Genomic DNA, 22,268 nt, shown 5'->3' with positions numbered 1-22,268 from the left:
TTTTCGTCGAAAATCCTTCGATTGCATTCATTCCATATTGCCCATATCACGGCAGCTGGTACAAAGTCCCATATTTCTTTTGCTGGACCTAAAATGCCTTCAGATGTCCATGATTGAGCTAGTTGAAGAACTGTTAGGAGGGAATTCACCATCGCGTACCTGGGAGAATTAAGGACCATACTTTGCGAGAGAAATGACATGTCAACAGAAGGTGTTTAGTTGATTCACAATGCCCGTGACACTCATTTGGAGGCATGTTCCATGGTCACTTGGCGCTTTGGAGTGTGAACTTAGTCAATGCCCGTGACACTCCTCTACTCTAACACTATGTAAAGCATTGAGTCACTTGGCGCTTTGGAGTGTCCCTGTTATTGAACAGTCCAAATTTGAGATCTTGTGGTAATTCGAGAAAGCGGCAACTTACTCTACTTTGGAAGACCTGTCCATAAGACTTGCTTGAAGGTAAAAATCTGTTGGAATTGTAACTACATTAATTTTATAGTAAACAGTTCACCCCATGAAAATGCTCAAACCTGTTTGTGGCTTCCTCTTTCTCCCTCTCCCAGTCTCTTACGAGGTACTTTATTCGAGTCCACAGAAGAGTCAGCTAATTGAAATCTGCCACGTGTCAATCCCATTCCAAAAAGTGGGTCCCGATATCCACTCACCCGCACTAGATGCCCGTGACACTCCTCTACACACTATATAAACCCACATGCATCACTCCATCCTTCATTCCTTGCACACCACAGTCCACACTCCACAGAATACTGAGATTCAGTTCCATCATTTTCAGTGTGTTTTGAGTTCATACCAAGGTGGAAATGGTTAACACGGAGAAAGACTTAGAACAACAATTCACATCCATTAATACGTCGATAGAACGTGTTAATATACCTCCACCACAACCATTTTTCAAAACGTTCAAATCTTCACTCAAAGAGACTTTCTTCCCTGATGATCCTTTTCGTCAATTCAAAAACCAATCATCCACTAAGAAATTTGTACTAGGTTTACAATATTTCTTACCCATTCTTGAATGGGCACCTCGTTATACATTTCAGTTCTTCAAGGCTGATCTTATTGCTGGTATCACCATTGCTAGTCTTGCTATTCCTCAGGGGATTAGTTATGCTAAACTAGCGAACTTGCCACCAATTTTTGGTTTATGTAAGTACAAATATCAATAGGTTAATGGACATACGATGAACAACAAAAAACACAAATTTCAGGTTGAATATATGGATATTTTTCTTTAACTTTTTATATATAATAGATTCAAATTTTTTACAGATTCGAGTTTTGTTCCGCCATTGGTGTATGCAATGATGGGAAGCTCAAGAGATTTAGCAGTTGGGACTGTTGCTGTTGCTTCACTTCTCACAGCTTCTATGTTGGGGAAGGAAGTGAATGCTTCTAAAAATCCTACACTCTACCTTCAGCTAGCTTTTACCGCTACATTTTTCGCCGGTGTATTTCAAGCTGCCTTGGGATTCTTAAGGTAAATTGATATACTCGGGTAATTATAGATGAAATATGTGGGGAAAAACTAAAAAATAGCTGCATGCATGTTATTATGTGGGGTAACTGACTTGTTTCCAGATTTATTTTTAATATAAAAAATGTTATTCGTAATTATTCTAGGCTTGGGTTTATTGTGGATTTTCTGTCACATGCAACCATAGTGGGGTTCATGGCTGGAGCAGCCACTGTTGTTTGTCTGCAACAGTTGAAAGGCATTCTAGGGCTTGAACACTTCACCCACGACACTGATCTTGTGTCTGTTATGCGTTCTGTGTTCAGCCAAACACATCAGGTACTCTCTCTCACACACACACACGCAGTAAATAGCTTAATTTTGGAGGATGCTGGATAGATAGTAAAGTCCCTAGTAACCTTGCTAGCTAGCATTATTGATTTTGACATCACTGATGAGGAACGTATGTATAGTTGAGTTACTTAAATTTTTCCTCTTTTCCTGTTTTACTAAATTGGTTGTTGTTTTTCTTGGCATAAATTCACATTGCAGTGGAGATGGGAAAGTGCTGTCCTTGGTTGTTGCTTTCTCTTCCTCCTTGTTCTCACTAGATTAATCGTAAGTAACCTGGAATTACATGTAATTAACGATTGACTGTCACTAATTCGTCTACTCATTAAAATGTTATGCGTTACCTTAATTGACTAACCGGTGTCAATAGTATAACTTGTAATCTTATTACTCAGCTCGTGAACTTCTAGCTGGTCAGAAGTATATGTCTTGTCATATTAATTATCCTAGATAATTTTTTATGATTTTACTAATGGCATGCCAATTTTAATCGAGCAGAGCAAGAAAAGACCAAATCTCTTTTGGATATCAGCCATGGCACCATTAACCTCAGTCATTTTAGGAAGTCTCCTTGCGTATTTCACCCATGCAGACATGCATGGGGTTCAAGTGGTAAGAGTTTCTAATTCATGCGTTATTTATTATTTGAACTCATACTTTGAAATCAACACAATCTACTTAAAGACCCTCAAGTCGGATTGTAAATCTTTCTGGCGAGGCCATGACATCTATTAGAGTTGGAAAAACCAATTATCCGAAGCTTTATCTGAATGAGTGTTCGTACACATCAGATTCAGATAAACTGAGCCATGGCAAGTGAAATGAAACTAATATTTGTACCCTTATTCCCAAGGATTAAGTGTTCGTACATTATAAGGTTCTGATTTTTGCTCTTGACAGATAGGGGAACTGAAGAAAGGATTGAATCCACCATCTTACTCTGATTTGGCTTTTGGTTCACCTCATCTTACGACAGCCATTAAAACCGGAATCATCACCGGCGTCATTGCTCTTGCTGTAAGGCTACCTCTACTTCGCCTAATTGTTACAATTCTCAGTCGGACAACGTATAATTGAGGGTTCCCAAATCAGATAAAAATGTTTAGACAGGTTTGTTAAATGCTCCACACATATTTTGCAGGAAGGAATAGCAGTAGGGAGAAGTTTTGCTATGTTCAAGAACTACAACATTGACGGAAACAAAGAAATGATTGCTTTCGGGATGATGAACATTGCTGGCTCTTGCACTTCTTGCTACTTAACTACGGGTTAGTTTATACACCTTGGCCCCAGTGTTTTTAACCAGATACAAATGATTGCTTTCGGTCATTCATTTTAGTTCCTTAATGAAAACAGATGATAACGAATATAATTTCAGGTGCATTTTCGAGATCGGCTGTAAATTATAATGCAGGATGCAAGACAGAAGTTTCAAACATCGTAATGGCAACAGCGGTGATGATAACGTTATTATTTCTAACACCACTCTTTTACTACACCCCTTTGGTGGTACTCTCCTCGATTATTATATCAGCGATGCTAGGGTTGATTGACTATGGGGCTGCCGTCCATCTCTGGAACCTCGACAAATTCGATTTTGTTGTTTGCATGAGTGCGTATTTCGGCGTTGTCTTTGGCAGCGTTGAGATTGGCCTAGTGATGGCAGTATGTGATCGACTTCTAATTTGAGGTGAAATTCTCCATATTCACATCAACGTATTATTGTTCTAATTCAGTTGTCTGAACTGCAACCTCAGGTTTCTGTATCCATGCTCCGAGTGTTATTGTTTGCAACAAGGCCAAAGACTTCTGTACTAGGAAAAATTCCTAATTCCATGACCTACAGAAATGTCGATCAATACTCTGTTGCTTCTAGGGTTCCTGGAGTTCTCATCCTCCATGTTGATGCTCCAATCTATTTTACCAACGCAAGCTACTTGAGAGAAAGGTAACATATATCAATTGAAATATTTATACCCCTACATGATTGGGTACTAATGAAAGTCTACTCAGTAAAATAAATAAAATTTTGCTTGTAGAATCTCGAGGTGGATCGATGAAGAAGAGGACAACCTAAAATCTTCAGGAGAAACTACCTTGCAATATGTTATCCTTGATATGGGTGGTAAGTGATCACAATAAAATAGACACAAGTTAAGCCGGCTAATATAGATTATTTCCTTGGTCGGTAACCATCTTTGTTAACATTTTGCTTAGCTGTTGGTAACATCGACACAAGCGGAATAAGCATGTTAGAAGAAGTCAAGAAACACACAGACCGACGAGCTCTTAAGGTAGGTCTGGTTCAGCAATTTTATGCTTATCAAACAAAGATATACTAGCAATTATTTTTGATTTAAGAAATGAATACAATTGGTTTTCTTTTCATGATTAGCTTGTGTTAGCGAACCCTGGAAGCGAGGTGATGATGAAGCTCGATAAATCAAAGCTCCTTGAGGGAATCGGGCCAGAATGGATATACCTAAAAGTGGGAGAAGCAGTTGAAGCATGTAACTTCATGCTTCATTCATACAAATCATCAGCAGGGCCTACCAAGACCAAATCGGAAACCCAAGATAACAATGTCTAGCAATTATAGTAACCATAACAGTGCACTTACCACAAAGACTGGCCAGTGACATCCTAGCTGTTTCTCGTTTCAATAGGCCAAACAAATTATCTAGCTCAAGTTGTTAGAGGATTTTCATACAAATAATTTGTAATTACAAAACGAAACATATAATGCTATCCATTTTGGAGTGTCAATGAAAGTGCGAATTCCCATTACTGATTTCCAGCTAGCTAAAATTCTTCAATAATTTCTGGTACAAGTATATCTCTGTAATATTCATGAATCCATTCCAAGTGCTAAGGCAAATCCGAAGTCTATCTACTAATTCCTAGCAAGCTAGTTAGTCCTATGCTAGTGATCTACTTCATTCCAGGTGGAGTCCACTACAGACTAAAAAGAAAAAGAAGAAATCGCACTAAATAAGGTCTAACTCTAGAACTTTAAATTAGATCCAAAGATATGCTAATTTCAACCAACTTGTGACAGTGTTAAAGGTTCAGAACAATTTGACACTCTACAAGGATGATTAGACAGCCACAAATGACAAGGGATATAAAGGGACGACTAGACGACGAAGCTAAATTAAATTTTGTAATCCTAAAGAACTCTCTCTCAATTGCAACCTTTCGAATGATGGCAAAAGTACATAGTATAGTCAAAAGTAAAATAAGTGTGCATGGTTGAATAAAATGATTTCTAGATAATAGATACATATAGCATCCAAGACTAAAACCATCTAACAAAAAGACATTACTATTCCACACATTTTAAAGAACTGCAGATATGGGTCTTACAAGCTTCTAACAATGCACTCCATCAGTTGGGAACTTTTGCCTAGATGGGAACGAAAATACATTCCAACTATTTATCACAATTTAAATCTTGAAACACAAACAGCTAAACTGTAAAGAAATCCGAACAGATACTTCTGAGTCAAGCTTTGCAAAATCATCACTCATGTAAAAATTGCAAATAAGTACCTGTTTTCTTGTGTGACATGAAGGATTTTGAGTTTTGAAAATTCTATCAGATTTGCTTCCTTTATGTCCACAGACAACCAAGTATCTTCATACACTCAAGACACCAACTGCTTGATGAGTAGAATGAGACCTTTGTCTTCTTTAAAGGATGTACATCCATGTTCATAGCCTGGAACTTGAACCAAAGGAAATGAGTCTATAGAGTACTAGAATTAGTTTCTTTGAAAATACGCGGAATGATTTCATGCACGCCCACATCCAAAACCTCTGGATTCCTGAAATTATAATTAGCAAACATGCACATTTAGTCCAATCTGTATTGCTTCGTAAGGATCAAAGATTTGGTAACACCAGCCATGACACAAAACAAAGAATCCATAAAATTGAGCACTAGGCCAATGCAAGATTAAGGTAAACGATCCAGATACCATATTATCAATTTGCCTGGAGTCCTGGACTCAACTCCAAGCGCTTATATCCAATCCTTGACCATAAGTATCGAATATATCGAAGAAATAACACTAGTCTCTTGATTGTGACAAGACACATGCTTACGATGTACAGGATTGTGTAGGAATGAAAAAAGGAAGCTAACCTGCAAACTGTCCGCCTTTTTTCTGTGGAACTAGGAATAAACCACAATTTCCGCAAGCAAGGTAACTCAAGTTGAACAAAGAAACCGTCGCTTTGCCCATGCTTCCACTTTCTGGACCCCTGTCCTTTCCAAACCTAAACAGCCATCAATGTTATTTAGTCTATCAGGATAATATTGGTTCTTACAAAATATTGTTACACTGCCATAAAATATTGTTGTTTCTTAACTAAAACTTGACGCTAATAGCAATCAAAATCTGATGTAATAAAGAGAAAATAAAGTTCCAGATATACTAGGGTTACAATCCTAAGTACCTGTGGATAGGATATAATATTCTTAGGAACCACTAAACAAGCTCCTCTTGCGAAAGAATCTTCAGCATACTGCCTTAAGAATGGAAAACAGCTTCCATGTGTATTGGGAGATTCAAATGCCTGGTCCGAATAATAAGGCAAATGTAAGCAATCAAAAAGAAATGAAAAAAGTCATCAACAAACTGAGATAATGTTTATCAATTAGTTAATGGTTAGGACAGAAAGTTGCTTGCCCCATTTTGAACTTCAATGGATAATTTAGAAACAAGAAACAACAATTTAATAACAAAATCAGATCTATCAGGAATACAAATCCAAAGGAAAACAAGCGGAGAAAGAACAAAAAAGAAGGGAGGAAAAAAAAACTGCTAAAGCTATAGTATACCTTGTCAATGTTGACAACTGGGGCATACTTTTCAGTATCTGTCTTTTCTTTATCAAGAAGATAATAAACTCTTGCATCCACTTTATCTGTTTCGTGCCATGATTTAACTGCCATCTCCATGGTCTCGACAACATAAGAGAAGATCTCCTTAGAATTTTCATCAGCTCCATATTTTTCAGACTGTAAAAAGATGTTCAAGTTAATCACAGTTCTTGATGACATGACCATCAACTGTAGATGTAGAAAGATAGGTGCAATACAATGCAGAATGAACGCCTTTGGTACGGCCATACAATAATATACTTTAGCACCACGAAGACTATAAACCCACAGACAAGCAAAACATTTGTACACTGACAAATTAGATTTTAGAAGGAAAAAACGGCTGTCAACTAAAAGCTGTATCACAACATATTTTTATTTTCTTATATGAAATATTTAAACCTTCGATGGAGGCCACACTCACCAGTTCCTTTTTCAATGGCTCCAAGCGTTTACCCATATCAATGTTGGATCTAATACTCTCTAGTTCTTGAACCCGTTTTTTATCTTTTGCCAGCTGACCAAGCCTCTTGATCTTCCTAGACACCTCTGCACTCTGGGGATTGTACTGCAAAGCTATTTGAAGGGCAGCAATAGCCTACAGTTGTGAATATTAGTTAACCGAAACCATGATAGTATAACCCTACAAATGTGTAATACAAAATAAATTACATACATCATCATATCGTTCCATTGCCTCCAAAACACATCCTTTCCTGAAATAGCCCTAGAATCACACAAAAGCTCGGTGAGGTTTTACATGAACTAAGTACCGAAATCAAGGATCCAAAGTCCAAGAAAATAACAAATGATAAATCCACCTTATCCCACTCAGGGTTTAAAGTAATTGTCGTCTCAGCGTCTGCAAGTGCTTTGCTAAGCTTCACTAAATGCAGAAATGCAGCAGCTCGATTGCTGTGAAAATTATAACAGAAATCAATATATCAGAGCATGTCATGAAATAGCACCCAAACCCACATATAATCAGTAAACACATAAATTAGAGTATATAAGAGAAATTTGCTTATCAGAAATATCAGAACTACAATATCTACAGCATAATCTACATCGCAACTAAACCCCATGATCAAATGAGACAGTAAGAATGTGGATTAATTTGAGCAAACGCATAGTTTCTAGGTCCTGAGAAATAAGCAGTGATATGGGGACGTCATGGGCACCGGCTGGACTCATTTTATCCCTCAATGTCTCATTAATGTTTTTATTACATATTCTTTTCCTAGATCAGTACTCAAATCTAGATACAACATAAAATTCATTGCTTTAACTAAATAGTTAAGTGATACCTGTAGAGTGTAGCGTTGGAAGGATCTTTCTTGATAGCTTGAGTATAAATAGCGGCAGCTTTAAGATAATTTCCAGCTTTGAAGAACTCGTTTCCTTGATCTTTCAAACTAGTTCCTGATTCAGCCATTTTTACTTTTAGGGTTTAGGTTTCTGATTAAATCTTCTATCTTATCTTATCTTATCTGGGGTTTTGAGTTTTGTTATTCTTAACACTAAAAACCCTAGGAAGATCAAAGTGAAGTTTCTAGTTTCTGCACAGAATTTGCAGATTCCGAAGAGTGTGCGACTCACTGAAGAAAGCCTTCTTTCTTAGGTTTCTTTACTCTTTCTTTTGGCCTGCAGTACACGGTTATTTTACTACACCGTAGTTAAGATATACTGCTCTTTCCTTTTCCAACCATAATCATGGATTGAAGTCAAGATTGCTTGACGATGGAAAGACCGGGTGCTATGCAGATGGCATAGCTCAAGTTTTGCCAGTTTCGCACCCCAATGGATATATCAAATTGGCAAAATACCGACTAAGTGACAAATATACCACATCGGTATAGTCTATATCGAGAGATAGAGATTTCATCTTTCGGTGATTTTTACACTGTTCAATGGACCTAAAACTGCCAATGATTATGATGAGACTGCCGATCGACTCGATGTTTGTCGCTCAGTGGTTCATCATCCAACTGTCACAAATCCACCCCTATTAACACTTAATTTCAAACTCATCTCAACTCCTATCTCCTTTACATTTCTCAATCTCTCACTCAAATTTTACAAAATGCACTCACCACTCATACCTTTTCTACACTTTACAATTCTTCTAATTTTCTGAAACATAGCTTCTTAATCTCAACCTCAATCTGACCGAAGTAACAAAGTTCGGGCTTAAAAATTTATTATCGCCGAAGATGAATGTATTTGTTGGGATTAAATTTATTTTACCCAAAATCGAATCAACAACAATCCACAACAACAAAGTAACATCATGCAGGAAAACATATTTCACAAATGTAAGGAATAAACCATGAGTATTAATGCTTGTGATCCAACTGGGTTGTCAGATTTCTTCGTTCTAAACTTAACGGTTGGGATACCTAATGGATTTATGAGTTAGCACCACTTTTAATCAACTGACTAATTGAATTTTAAAGTTGCACTCAAGTCCAATCCACTTATGCACCGGTCAAGTATTCACCCATCTTGCTTCAAAAAAAAAAAAAAAGTATTCACCCGCTAAATAGCCGGTGGGTCAGGTTGGAATATAGGATTGGACTCCAAATGCTCAGACCTAGCAGGGGGCTTGACATAAGCATTTATATTCATGTGCAAGCTTAGATTTATTACCAAAAAAATAAAATAAGAGGGAGGGTCGATACACGATGCACATTCTTATTTAAATAATATCTTACATGATTTGCACCAAATTTTTTTATAGTACTCAAATGATAAAGAATTTGAAGGTAATATTTTGACGATACGTTCATGTTATAAAACTCTATATTTCCTACAATACAATGAGCGCGATCCAAAATACCAAACTTCACCATCTACGAATCTTGGTTTCGACCGTTATCTTTCAGCGGTAGATGGTTATGTTATACGTCTTGGATTGCGCTCATTTTTAGTAAGAATATAGAGTTTTGTAAAAGGAACATATCATCAAGCTATTAGTTAAACTCACTGTCGCTTGAGTTCTAAAAAAATTGACGCAAATCATATAAAATAGTGTTGAAATATGAGTGTGCATGGATCCCACCAAAAAACATAAATAGACACTTTTACCACTATTTTACCTTCCACACTTTTCATATTTACAACGCTAGAAACTGGACCAAGCGAACCGAGTTTAACAACTAGTATTAAACCTAAATTCATAAATCTTAATGCGTTCGGGGAATTACATCGTGTAAGCGAACCTCAGGGTGGTTCTTTTGAATAGAATCTGATAACTAAGCGGACATGTTACTCAGTGAAATAAGGAGTTTTGGGGTTAGCTAAGCGAACCTGCTATCCTACGGTTGGTGATAATCTGTGACTAATAACATGTGGATGAAAAACATAACTTGAATCATTGTTTTGCAACGAAGAAGGATTCCTTGATCTTGTCTCTCTTATTGATTTCAACTTTATTTTTTTAATTGCTTTGTTTATTTTCTTTTGCTTTTTAAAACCAATCCCCCCTTTTTGTAAAAACTAAACAACTAAAACCTCTTGCTCCTCATGGGAACGAACTTGACTACACTATATTACTTGTTAATTAGGTGGAAAAATATTAATTAATTTTTTGTGGTTACGACACGCATCAAATTTTGGCGCCGCTGCCGGGGAGCAGCGGACGATTTTAGTTGTTTTATTTTTCTTTTTGCTTTATTCTTGCTTTGTTAGATTCTATATCGTATCTAACTTAGTTTTCAAGAATCTTGTTTCAGGTACTATATCTTTGGTGAATGCTTAAAGAGGGCAGACCGAGTCCAATTGGTATACGTCTTCGATCCGGCACTCAATTAGAGGACCTATTTCGAGCGGTTAACACTCCGCTTCCTCCTTCTTCATCTAGTGAGTTCGAAGATTCCGATATAGACGAAGAATAAATGGTTGATCGTATACTCAAGGATCTAGCTTCTCACAAGCTCGATACACAACAATGGTGTATCCAAACTAACTCAACCTTCGGGATCAAGCCGGGGTTGATTAGAGAGTTACCAAAGTTTCATGGCATGGTGAATGAAGATCCAAACAAACATCTTATGGACTTCTCTACCATAGTCATGGCTATGCTTCCACCGGAAACTAATGCGGATGGAGCAATGTTGAAAGCTTTCCCGTTCTCTTTGGCGGGCAATGCTAAGGAATGGTTGTATTATTTGCCTTTCGGAAGTATCACAACATGGAATGGATGAAGAAACTTTTCCTCGAGAGATATTTTCCTGCATCAAAAGCTACTCAAATTCGCAAGGAGATTTGTGGGATGAAGCAAAATATGGGAGAGTCATTGTATGAATGTTGGGAGCGATATAAGAGATTGGTGGCAAGATGTCCACACCATCAATTCAGTGACGTCATGATACTCCAATACTTCTACGAAGCTCTCTACCCAAGTGGTAGATCTCTTCTTGACGCCGCAGGTGGTGGTGCACTAATGAACAAGACGTTGACCCAAGCTAGAGAGTTGATTGAAAGTATGGCTGCGAACTCGCAACAATTCTACACAAGAGAAGAACCAACGGTTAGATGAGTGCATGAAGTTAGTGATTCATCATCATACCTTGAACAAAGGATGGGGAGCATAGAAAGGGTAATGCAACGAATGGTCGCGGTAATTATTCCGGATGATGAGACCGAACAAGTAAATGATTTATATCCAAATCAAAGGCCAAGGTACGATCCATACTCCAATACTTACAATCCCGGTTGGAAGGATCACCCTAACTTTAGTTATGCCAACAAGCAAGCGGCGACTCCTAATCCATATGTGCAACAAGGTGGTTTCCAACAATCACGCTTCCAACCTCAACAACAATTCCAACCACAACAAGACAAGGAGCGTGATTCTTCGAGTGATGACAAGCTCAATGCGTTAATGCAAGGCATGCAAGGTCTTACTTCTATGTTACAACAAAGCCAACAAAAGAATGAATCGTCCATTAAGGCTTTGGAAACCCAAACGGGACAATTGGCAACCGATGTGCATCTATTGAAATCTCAAGCATCCACAAAGATTCCTTCACAACCATTTGTGAATCCAAGAGAGAATATTAATGCGGTTACGTTAAGAAGTGGGAGACAAGTGGAGAGTCCAAGTCATCATGAATAAGCTAGTGAAGAGGTAGTCAAAAACAAGGAGGAAGTCGCACCAAAAGAGAATTCAACACCAACCGACCAATCCAAGGAACCGGTTCCTAGTTTCACTACTCCACCTCCTTTTCCTAGTCGTTTTGCTAAGTCCAATAAAGAAGCTCAAGACAAAGCACTCATGGATATCTTCAAGAAGATAGAAATCAACATCCCATTCATAGAGGCCATCAATACAATGCCAAGGTATGCTAAGTTCATGAAGGAATTATGCACAAAGATGGATAGGTGCCCATTACTGTTGGTACGAAAAGGTTTGAACATGCTTTACTTGACTTGGGAGCTTCCGTTAGTGTGATGTCGGCCGATATATATGAAACCTTGAACCTTGGACCGTTGAAAAAGACAAGAGTGATTATCCAATTAGCAAACAAGTCTAACATATATCCTAAGGGACTTGTAGAAGACGTGCTAGTGCAAGTAAATGAGCTTATTTTTCCGGTTGATTTCTTCGTGGTGGATATGGACAACAATGAGAACCGGTCATCTACTTCTTTACTTCTTGGGAGGCCATTTATGAAGACCGAAAAGACAAAGATTGACGTTGATAAGGGTACGCTTACTATGGAATTCGATAAGGAGATAATACACTTCAACATATTTGAAACCATGCGCTACCCAAGTTATGTGCATTCCGCTTACTCAATTGATGTGGTTAGTTCGTTAGCGCAACAAATGGTGGAATTGAGTCAAAAGGACGAACTTGAGGTGGTGTTGCAAAAGAGCATTGAATTGGACGTCCACGGCTTGTCTAATTTGGATGTTGAAATCTCCAAGGAATTGGTGGATATGTGTGGTGCCTTGACGGCATTGCAAGAAGCTAAAAAGGGTAATGTTTCATATATTTCTTTACCCGTGGATGATGAATTACTTGTACCATTTATTGTGAAGGCGCCTAAGCTAGAATTGAAGCCACTTCCGGACCATTTGAAATATACTTTCTTGGGAGATGAAGATGATCTTCCGGTGATTATTGTAAAGAACCTCACACCGGTACAAGAAGACCGTTTTCTTAGAATTTTGAAAGAGCACAAAAAGGCTATTGGGTGGACAATTGTGGACATCAAAGGCATTAGTCCATCCGTGTGCATGCATAGAATTCTAATGGAAGAGAACGTGAAGCCGGTACGTGATGCTCAACGTAGGTTAATCCTCCCATGATGGAGGTTGTGAAGAAAGAGATACTCAAATTGCTAAGTGTGGGGATGATCTACCCAATATCCGATAGCAAATGGGTTAGTCGGTACAAGTGGTACCAAAGAAGTCCGTTGTTACGGTTGTTAGAAATAAAGACGATGAACTTGTTCCTACAAGAGTTCAAACCGGTTGGAGAGTGTGCATTGATTATAGAAAGCTTAATTCCGCAACTCGAAAGGATCACTTTCCTTTACCTTTCATTGATCAAATGTTGGAGCGGTTAGCGGGGCATTCTCATTATTGTTTCTTGGACGGTTATTTGGGATACAACCAAATTTTTATTGCACCGGAGGACCAAGAGAAGACCACTTTCACTTGTCTGTTTGGAACGTTTGCATATAGACGGATGTCGTTTGGTCTTTGCAATGCACCGACTACTTTCCAAAGATGCATGGTAAGTATATTCTCAGATTATGTGGAGCGCATCATCGAGGTATTTATGGATGATTTCAGTGTTTATGGAAATTCTTTTGATAGTTGTTTAGACAACCTTGAACTAGTTCTTAAACGATGCATAGACACAAACCTCGTCCTTAATTGGGAAAAATGTCATTTTACGGTAAACCAGTACTTGGTCACATTGTGTCCTCTCGAGGGATCTAAGTGCACAAGTCAAAGATAGATTTAATAAGGAACTTACAATATCCCACTTCGGTGAGGGAAATCCGTTCATTTCTTGGCCATGCAGGTTTCTATAGGCGGTTTATCAAGGATTTCTCCAAAATCTCCATGTCAATGTGCAAGTTATTACAAAAGGAGGTACCTTTTGAATTCAACAAGGAATGCAAGGATGCCTTTGACAAATTGAAGGCAATGTTGACAAGTGCACCAATTATCAAATCACCGGATTGGAATCTTCCATTTGAATTAATGTGTGATGCTAGTGATTATGCGATTGGAGCCGTTTTGGGTCAAAGAGTGGACAAATTGTCCCATATTATCTATTATGCATCGAGGACCCTTAATGATGCACAAATCAACTATTCTACCACGGAGAATGAGTTATTGGCTATAGTTTTTGCATTGGAAAAGTTTCGATCATACTTGGTAGGCACAAAGGTTATTGTACATTCCGATCATGCCGCACTTAAATATTTAATAAAGAAGAAAGAAGCTAAGCCAAGGCTAATCCGATGGATCCTATTGCTACAAGAGTTCGACATAGAAATTCAAGACAAGAAAGGTGTGGAGAATACCGTTGCGGATCATCTCAGTAGACTTGTTATGTCTCAAGAAGAACTTCCATTACAAGACCGCTTTCCGGACGAACAACTTTTCTCCTTGGAAAATTCTACACCTTGGTACGCGGATATAGTGAATTACTTGGTGACAAGGAAGGTACCTCATACAATGTCTAACTTCCAAAAGATGAAACTTAAGAAGATATCCAAGCAAAATGTGTGGGATGAACCATACTTACGGAAATATGGCGTGGATCAAATGATACGAAGGTGCGTGCCTAATTCCAAATTTCAATCCATTCTCTCTTTTTGTCACACTCTTACTTGTGGTGGCCATTTTGGTGCTAAACGTACCGCTCTCAAAGTTCTTGAGAGTGGATTTTATCGGCCCACCTTGTTTGAAGATGCACATGTTTTTTGTAAATCGTGTGATATATGTCAAAGAACGGGAAATCTAGGTGCTCGAAATCAAACGCCACTCACACCAATTCTTGTCGTTGAGATTTTTGATGTATGGGGAATCGATTTTATGGGCCCTTTTGTCAATTCAAATGGGAATTTTTATATACTTCTTGAGGTGAAATATGTTTCGAAATGGGTGGAAGCTAGAACCATCAAAACTAATGATTCTCACGTTGTTTGTGATTTTGTAAGAGAAAACATATTCACTAGGCATGGTACACCAAGAGTGGTGATAAGCGATGGAGGCTCACATTTCAAGAAGGCTTTCCACGCTCTCCTCAAGAAGTACAACATTACACATAAGATTGGTACGCCTTATCATCCACAAACTAGTGGACAAGCGGAAATTTCAAACCAGGAAATCAAGTCCATTCTTGAGAAAATGGTGAATACTACAAGGAAAGATTGGAGCTTTAAGCTTAATGATGCACTTTGGGCGTATAGAACGGCGTACAAGATACCAATTGGAATGTCTCCATATCGGTTGGTTTATGGTAAAGCTTGTCATATTCCGGTTGAACTTGAACATAAGGCTTATTGGGCGATAAATAAATGCAATATGGAGTATGATGAAGCGGGGAAGCAAAGAAAGTTACAACTACATGAGCCAGAGGAGATACGTAATGATGCTTACGAGAGTGCCCGCATTTACAAGGAAAAGACCAAGCTTTTTCATGACAAGATGATTTCTCGGAAAAGTTTTGTTGTGGGGCAAAAAGTTCTTTTATTTAATACTCGTCTAAGTTTATTTCCGGGTAAGCTTAAGTCCCGTTGGGTGGGACCATTTGTTACTAATGTTTATGATTATGGTGCAGTTGAAATTGTTAGCGACAAAACAGGACAACCTTTAAAAGTCAACGTCCATAGGTTGAAGCCACATTATAAAAACTTTCCAACGGAGCATGTGGTCGTGATTGGACTTCGAGATGTGCTCCCTATGGAGGAGTAATGTGAAGCAAAAGCTAAGTCGGGCCGTCGACTTTAAAACAAGCGCTTAATGGGAGGCAACCCGTAGGTTTTGTATTTCTTACATTTTACTTTTTATTTTTTGTTTTGTTTATTTATTTTTTCTTGTTCCATATCATGTTAGGATTTTCCACCTTGACTTTACTTGGACGATTCAATTACATTGAGGACAACGTAAGGTTTAAGTGTGGGGGAGTGATTAAGAATTTATTTTAAAAAAAAAATTTGCATAGAACCTCCAACTTGTAGATATTTTAGAGTCACTAGCATACTTCTAGGTATGTTTACATAGAGAATTCTGACCGACATAACTGAACTTGGAAGTGTTAGGGAACTACGTTCGGATTTCTTGCTTGTTAGAGTGTTAAATAATGGATTTAATCATGCCGGTGATACATATTAGGAGCAGGGAGACATGCATTATTAGAGTTGCTGATCAATCATTAGTGGAGACTACCCTATTTATATCATGTGAGGAACCAACCATATTTCTTTATAAATAACTAAAGAGATTTCTTTTGAGTGTGTGTCACCATACGTTAATTCCGGGTAAAATGGTGAGCTACCCAACCTCCCACAAATAGAAGCACTACTCTTTGATCTCTTGAGTGCTAATTTTGTCAATCATGAGGGTGACGTCTATAGATGAAAGCCTCCTTCTTGTAATTCGATTTGCAGTTAGCACCATTCTCTCTCTCGACAGCAACAAGTCCATAGAAACACCATCATCATCAACAAGGGAGTGACATCAAAATCTACAAGGAAAGTTGAAAACGTCCAAGGTTACAGGCAACGGAACAAGAAAAGAGTAAATTTCATATCCAAGTAAAACAACATATAATGAGCGGATTTGTATATATACATGTTGAAGACTTACATATAAGGAGCGTGATTTTATAGCCAAGTTGAAGACTTATTTAAAAGAGCAAAGAAAAGCAAAAGGCGAGAATTATTGAAGTTTATGATTTCGAGACGATACAAGTTGTGAAGAATCAAGCGGTAAAGTATTTTTCCCACGGCTATGGTTTGTTTTGTATTTTATTTCTCTTGTCTCTAAAAAAAAATTGAAAAAAAGAAAAAAACGAGACAAGAGAAATTTTATTTTTGTTTTATTTAATAAGTCGTGGGGAAGGAAAATATATAAGGAAGTTTCAAGCGACAAGGATTTAAGGTAAAGAGTTACAAATTGTCAAGGAATTATGAAGTTCGAGCATTTATCATCAATAGTTGAAGTTGAAGACGAAGACTAAGAAGATGAAAACGAGGAGCGGAAGACGTTTCTATTGGATGCCGTGAGAGTGGTGTTATCATAATTTGCAATAGGATGTGAAGGTAAGTAAGTAATCTCATCCTCGATAATAGTGGTTGATTTCCTTTCTTAGGGATCGTCAGAAAATGGTTTTTCAAAACGTTAAAAGATGTGGGTTTTTAAAATATTTCGGAAGTTGTCCTTCCCACCATTCAACGTGTTGTAGGAACTCTCTCTTCATTCCTACCTGCACACATGTGAGAACCATAAAAGTACGTCCTTTGAGTGCAATTTCATAAAACCCTTTTTGGTGAGGCAGAAGTCGAGGCGAAATGCTTATTGATCGCTCTCAAACATGCATTCTCTCATTATGGTGTGGTTATTTCTCACTCAACATTTAAGAATGAGAATATGTTCTTTAGTATTTCTAACTTCTTATTACTAGCATGCAAAAACTCTATGTCCTCATAACTCTTTGGATGCTTGGGACGCTGAAACGCTTTGAAGTTGTAAGTTTTAGTTTGATTTGCTCGAGGACTAGCTAAGTCTAAGTGTGGGGGAATTTGATAGGTGTAGAATACACCGTATTTGCTATCTAGAGTTTATGCTTTCTTTGCTATTTTTTCTTGTAAATTATGTATTTTACGCATGTTTTGAGTTCTGTAGTTACTTTGGAGTCATGCGAAAGAAAAGGAGAAGACCTCACCCAATTTGAGCGAAAAGGGCAAAAATTGTTATTTCATGGGCGTACACTATCTGGAGCCCATTCAATGTTAAGGGATAACTCTTTTGGAGGAGCATTATAGACATGCCAGTTGAGGTTAAGGGGGATGCCAGCTGGGTGGTTCTTCTGCAGTTGGGCGTCTAAATCCCAACCCAAATCATTACACAACCCTAACACAAGGAGATATCCTTCATTCATTACACCACCTGAAATTGAGAAGAACCAGCGGCTGCTGCTACTAAAACCGAGAGACTAAAATCGAGAAAATCATTTAATCGAGAGTTTCATATCAGAAATGGAGTCAGGGGTTTGATTGTGCTGCTGGGAAGAAAGGTTGTATACTCGAATTGCAGAAGAAGATCGATGAGAAATTGGTGTTCTTAAACTGATAGGGTTCGAAGGAATTGGGGGTTTTTGCTTTCGATTCTGAAATTGAATTAATGGGATCGATTCATAGAGAAGGATTAAAGAACAAGCTGTTAAATGGAAGTCAGAGATGGGGTTCAGATCGAGAACTCATTGGAAGATGGGTTTTGTTACGGTCTATAGTTCTTGTCCGAGAAATAAAGATGGTGGTATTCATTGATACCGCAGATTATGGTGAAGAATTGATGGGTTTTCACTGCAACTTGATAGTTGAGTTGAGATGCAGGAATGATGTTGGTATTGAAACAGCCGAGAAAATGAGAGATTGATGTTGATGGTGTCACTGCAACTGAATTAGAAGATGAGTTTGTCTCTGCAACAATGGGTGAAGTTTTAAATGGATTTGTGGTTGATTTAGCCGTGCTGCTGTATACAGGGTAGTGATGCTGGTGATGTTGGAATGGTTTACAGGGTTGTTGTTGGCTCATTGGAGATGCAGTTGATAAAGAGAACGAGGGAGTGGAATAGGCTGTCTGAAGCAACAATTGTGTTGATCGAATTGCCTTAGATGTATGTTAGGTGTTTACAGGTTCTGCAAGGAAAGAAATGGCCTGAATTTGGCTTGGAGATGTTGGAGAAACAAACGAAACTCTGTCGGATTTCCTCGCCGACGAGTTAACTCAGAGATTCGCCGATCCAACTCAGTGACTAAGATGTAATCAGACGAGTCAGACCAGCTGAGTTAGTAGCTGACTCTATTTTTCTCTTGACCAGTTGACTAACGTTTGACCATATTGACCGTTACTTATAACGGCACCAGAACAGAATATTCCGTTACCGGCGACAGAACTCAGGCTGCCGACAACACTATTCCGGTGCCATTTCAATCCGGATTCCGGTGATCCTAAGAACTATTCCGGCGAGCCAAAATTATAGCTTTTTGTGTGGATTCTTCTCATGGGTGTGAAGATTTAGACTTGGAATTAGATGAAGAATTTGGTTTGAGATTGTAAAGAGAAGATGGAAGATTTGAGAAAGACTTGGATTTGGAAGTTGATCTACAAAGGGAAAGGGATTTTATTCCTATGAGGATTGCTAGGAAATTGAAGCCTATAAATAAGAGAAGTTCTCTACACAAACTTCTACACCTCTACACACACAACACTTGTGTTTTTGCTTGCTTTCAAAATTCTTCTTTTAATTATTTGTGTGAACTTTAAAAATTCTCCCTTTAATTATTTGTGTGAATTTCAAAAACATGAGTAGCTAATTTTCTTATTGATTGAGGATGGATTCCTAGTTCTTAACATGATTTGAGTTTTGTTTTTAAAATCTACCTTGAAGTTTTTCACATGATTATCGTTTGTTTTTACTAATAGGAATGTTTATACATTCATGGTTGATTGATAGATTGTTTAGAGTGTACGCTAAATTGATTTGTTAATTTGATCTAAAGCTAGTGAAAGTTAGGGGATAAGTAATCGTTTCTTGACTCTTTACACAAGTAGCAAACACGAGACCTTGTGGAGGGATTCCGTGGAGCAATTATGTGTGAAAACAACGCTAGAAAGTGGACCAAGCGAACCGAGTTTAACTACTGGTACTAAACCTAAATTCATAAATCTTAATGCGTTCGGGGAATTACATCTTGTAAGCGAACCTCAAGGTGGTTCTTTTTAATAGAATCTGATAACTTGAATCATTGTTTTGCACGAAGAAGGATTCCTTGATCTTGTCTCTCTTATTGATTTCAACTTTATTTTTTTAATTGCTTTGTTTATTTTCTTTTGCTTTTTAAAACCAATCCCCCCTTTTTGTAACAACTAAACAAATAAAACCTCTTGCTCCTCGTGGGAACGAACTTGACTACACTATATTACTTGTTAATTAGGTTGAAAAATATTAATTAATTTATTGTGGTTACGACACGCATCACCCGATTAGTGCACCCCTCAAAAATCGGGGTGCACATTCCGGGCTTTGTTATTGGTTGAGAAAGCTAAAAAAAAACCATTTAACTTCCCATTTTTTTTTCTTTTCTCTTTTAAAATCTACAAAACACATGTCTCTATTTTCTACAAACTGACTCTCAATCTTTTCGTCTCCTCCAACTCAATTGAAATCTCCAGTTAATATCAAACCCTGTCTTTTCTTCATCTCGATCTCCTTCACCCTTGTACTCACTCGAGAAATTTCTGTTCTCATAGTTAGGCTTTGATTTTGATTTTGATTTTGATTTTGGTTAGTGTGTGACAAAGTTTTCATTGTTTTGAAATCAGTAAGGATCGAGAACAGAACCTCTTCAAGTTTTAACCCTAAGACAACATGATAGAAGACTATTTGAGAGGTTCAGCTGGAGAGAATTTCAATATTGGTACCAAAACACAATTCCCCAAACTTCAAGAAAACATGATGACCAGATATGCAGCCAATAAACTTTAAAAGTCATTAACTTAATTTCAAATCTCTGATTAGAAAAATCAAATAGTATTAATCACAGATGTGTTGATAATATACATATTGTGTTTGAAATCGAAAATGGAGTTCTTTTTTCTGGAAACGGAGCACTAGATGAAGAAGATTAGATTCATGACTAATGTTGATTTATTGGTAATAGACGATGATGATGTAATTTATTAGAAGCGGGATCATAAAATTGCTACAAATTTGGTTCTTTAGATTTTAGATTCGTTCAGTTCAAAGTTGGAAGAGATGGGAAAAGAGAGAAAAAGGAAACGCTTTTAGCTACAGGAATTAAGATAATGAAAATATTTTTTTAAATATATTTAAGAGAAGAAACCAGATTAAAATAAAAACCAGAAACCAGAAAAGACATGTGGACCAATAGTTGGAGCCGAAATATGCAACCGGAATTTAAGGGGGTGCACAAATTTACACTCCTCATTTTCTTCTCTCCTATTTTAAAAAATTGTATTTCCGATCTCACTTGAAACACAATCAACAATGAAGCAAGAAAACGGGAGGCTAAACATCTCCATTCAACCTTCTTCTTTTTTTCTTCTCTCCTCATTTTATGCTCTCCTATTTTCAAGAACTGTATCACAGAACTCACTTCAAAGTTGAAATATAATCAAGTCACAAAACGGGAGGCTAAACATATCTCCGCTCTTTTGCAGTAGAATGTTAGGGAAATAGAGAGAAACAAGGAAAAGATAAGATACTATTGATAAGAGATATGTGTTTACATGAATATCATATCTTTGTATACATGGGGAAGGGAAAACCAAAAGACTCTCGTTTTGGACCACATATCCATGGGCATGGGCCCTTTAACACTCCCCCTTGTGTGGTTCAACAACAAAACTTTATACATAGTGCTTCATATATAGTGCTTTGAATGTATTTTTTCAAATGTAGTTCTCTCCTTGATGACTTGTGCCGAAATCAATTTCCTTACTAAAACTTTGACAAGGAAAAACCCAGTGGGATAAAACCTTGGTACAACTCTTCACATGTAGTACTTCACATGTTGTCTCTTACTTTACATGTAGTTCATCACATGCAATACGATCTTCACATATCGATGAGTCTAAGTTAATTGCCTCGTTAAAACTTCGCCAGGGATACCCATAGGGATAAAACCTGATCTAAATAAAAAAAGTACAATATTAAGAAAACTTATAACATACTTGGATTCGAATATGTTGCCTCATTAAAACCTTGACAAGGAAAACCCAGTGGGATAAAACCTTGACGAAGGGAAAGGAGTACAACATGACAGATGCAAGTAAAGGTGATCTGTTGCAGATGATCACTTTGTTCCGTTGAAGTTGACTAGTTGCTTCATAACTCCTAAGGTAGAAAATCCTTGTGGGAAAGATAATATCCTTAGTTGGGAAATTACTTCCCGATATTTGTTGTTGTCTCACTAAAAACCTTGCCGAGCAACAAAACCCTGTGGGAAAAAGTAACCTCGATTAAGGAAAAGAGTTCAACACACCATTAGATGCTCCCCCTGATGTCAGACAATTTTCATTAGTCTAATGCAGTCAAAAGGAGTTTATCACACTTTACTTTTGTGACTTTGATGTTTATAGAACCATGTTATTGATTCTGGAAGTTATGTTGCTTAACGGACTATCGTGTTTCATTTCTTTGATTCAGATATTTTCAATAATATCAACGCGATCTTTATGTCTTCAACGTTCAACATACTTGATGCTTTTAGTATTGTCTCGCTAAAAACCTTGTCGAGTAACAAAACCTTTTGGGAAAAAATATTCTCGACC

General features: G+C 37.6%; 2 protein-coding genes across 2 annotated transcripts; one reads left to right on the top strand and one right to left on the bottom strand.

Annotated features, from left to right (window-relative positions):
- The first annotated feature begins 746 nt into the window (after positions 1–746).
- Positions 747–4,612, top strand: LOC113347161 (sulfate transporter 3.1-like). The gene is made up of 12 exons (XM_026590759.1): positions 747–1,170; positions 1,294–1,501; positions 1,645–1,816; positions 2,030–2,095; positions 2,327–2,440; positions 2,729–2,845; positions 2,970–3,096; positions 3,207–3,493; positions 3,586–3,776; positions 3,868–3,953; positions 4,046–4,122; positions 4,224–4,612. Exons 1-12 carry the CDS (start codon positions 825–827, stop codon positions 4,416–4,418), a joined length of 1,986 nt encoding a protein of 661 aa, XP_026446544.1. The 5' UTR covers positions 747–824; the 3' UTR covers positions 4,419–4,612.
- A 466-nt stretch (positions 4,613–5,078) lies between these two features.
- On the bottom strand, positions 5,079–8,366 carry LOC113347162 (U-box domain-containing protein 70-like). The gene is made up of 8 exons (XM_026590760.1): positions 8,024–8,366; positions 7,538–7,631; positions 7,393–7,443; positions 7,141–7,314; positions 6,675–6,854; positions 6,290–6,409; positions 5,976–6,109; positions 5,079–5,655 (listed from the first exon to the last, which is right to left on the bottom strand). The coding sequence occupies exons 1-8, from the start codon at positions 8,149–8,151 to the stop codon at positions 5,577–5,579; spliced, it is 960 nt and encodes a 319-aa protein (XP_026446545.1). The 5' UTR covers positions 8,152–8,366; the 3' UTR covers positions 5,079–5,576.
- Positions 8,367–22,268: the final 13,902 nt, after the last annotated feature.

This window comes from Papaver somniferum, chromosome 2, assembly GCF_003573695.1.
Source record: "Papaver somniferum cultivar HN1 chromosome 2, ASM357369v1, whole genome shotgun sequence".
NCBI classification, from domain to species: domain Eukaryota; kingdom Viridiplantae; phylum Streptophyta; class Magnoliopsida; order Ranunculales; family Papaveraceae; genus Papaver; species Papaver somniferum.
This window is presented reverse-complemented; position numbering and strand designations above follow the sequence as displayed.

Coding starts and splice junctions, on each gene's coding strand:
- LOC113347161 (XM_026590759.1), top strand. CDS start 825: ATGGTTAACACGGAGAAAGACTTAGAACAACAATTCACATCCATTAAT. Junction 2,096..2,326: donor TTGTTCTCACTAGATTAATC/GTAAGTAACCTG, acceptor TTAATCGAGCAG/AGCAAGAAAAGACCAAATCT. Junction 3,777..3,867: donor GCAAGCTACTTGAGAGAAAG/GTAACATATATC, acceptor TTTTGCTTGTAG/AATCTCGAGGTGGATCGATG.
- LOC113347162 (XM_026590760.1), bottom strand. CDS start 8,151: ATGGCTGAATCAGGAACTAGTTTGAAAGATCAAGGAAACGAGTTCTTC. Junction 7,315..7,392: donor CAATGGAACGATATGATGAT/GTATGTAATTTA, acceptor TCACAACTGTAG/GCTATTGCTGCCCTTCAAAT. Junction 5,656..5,975: donor AAAAGGCGGACAGTTTGCAG/GTTAGCTTCCTT, acceptor TTATAATTTCAG/GAATCCAGAGGTTTTGGATG.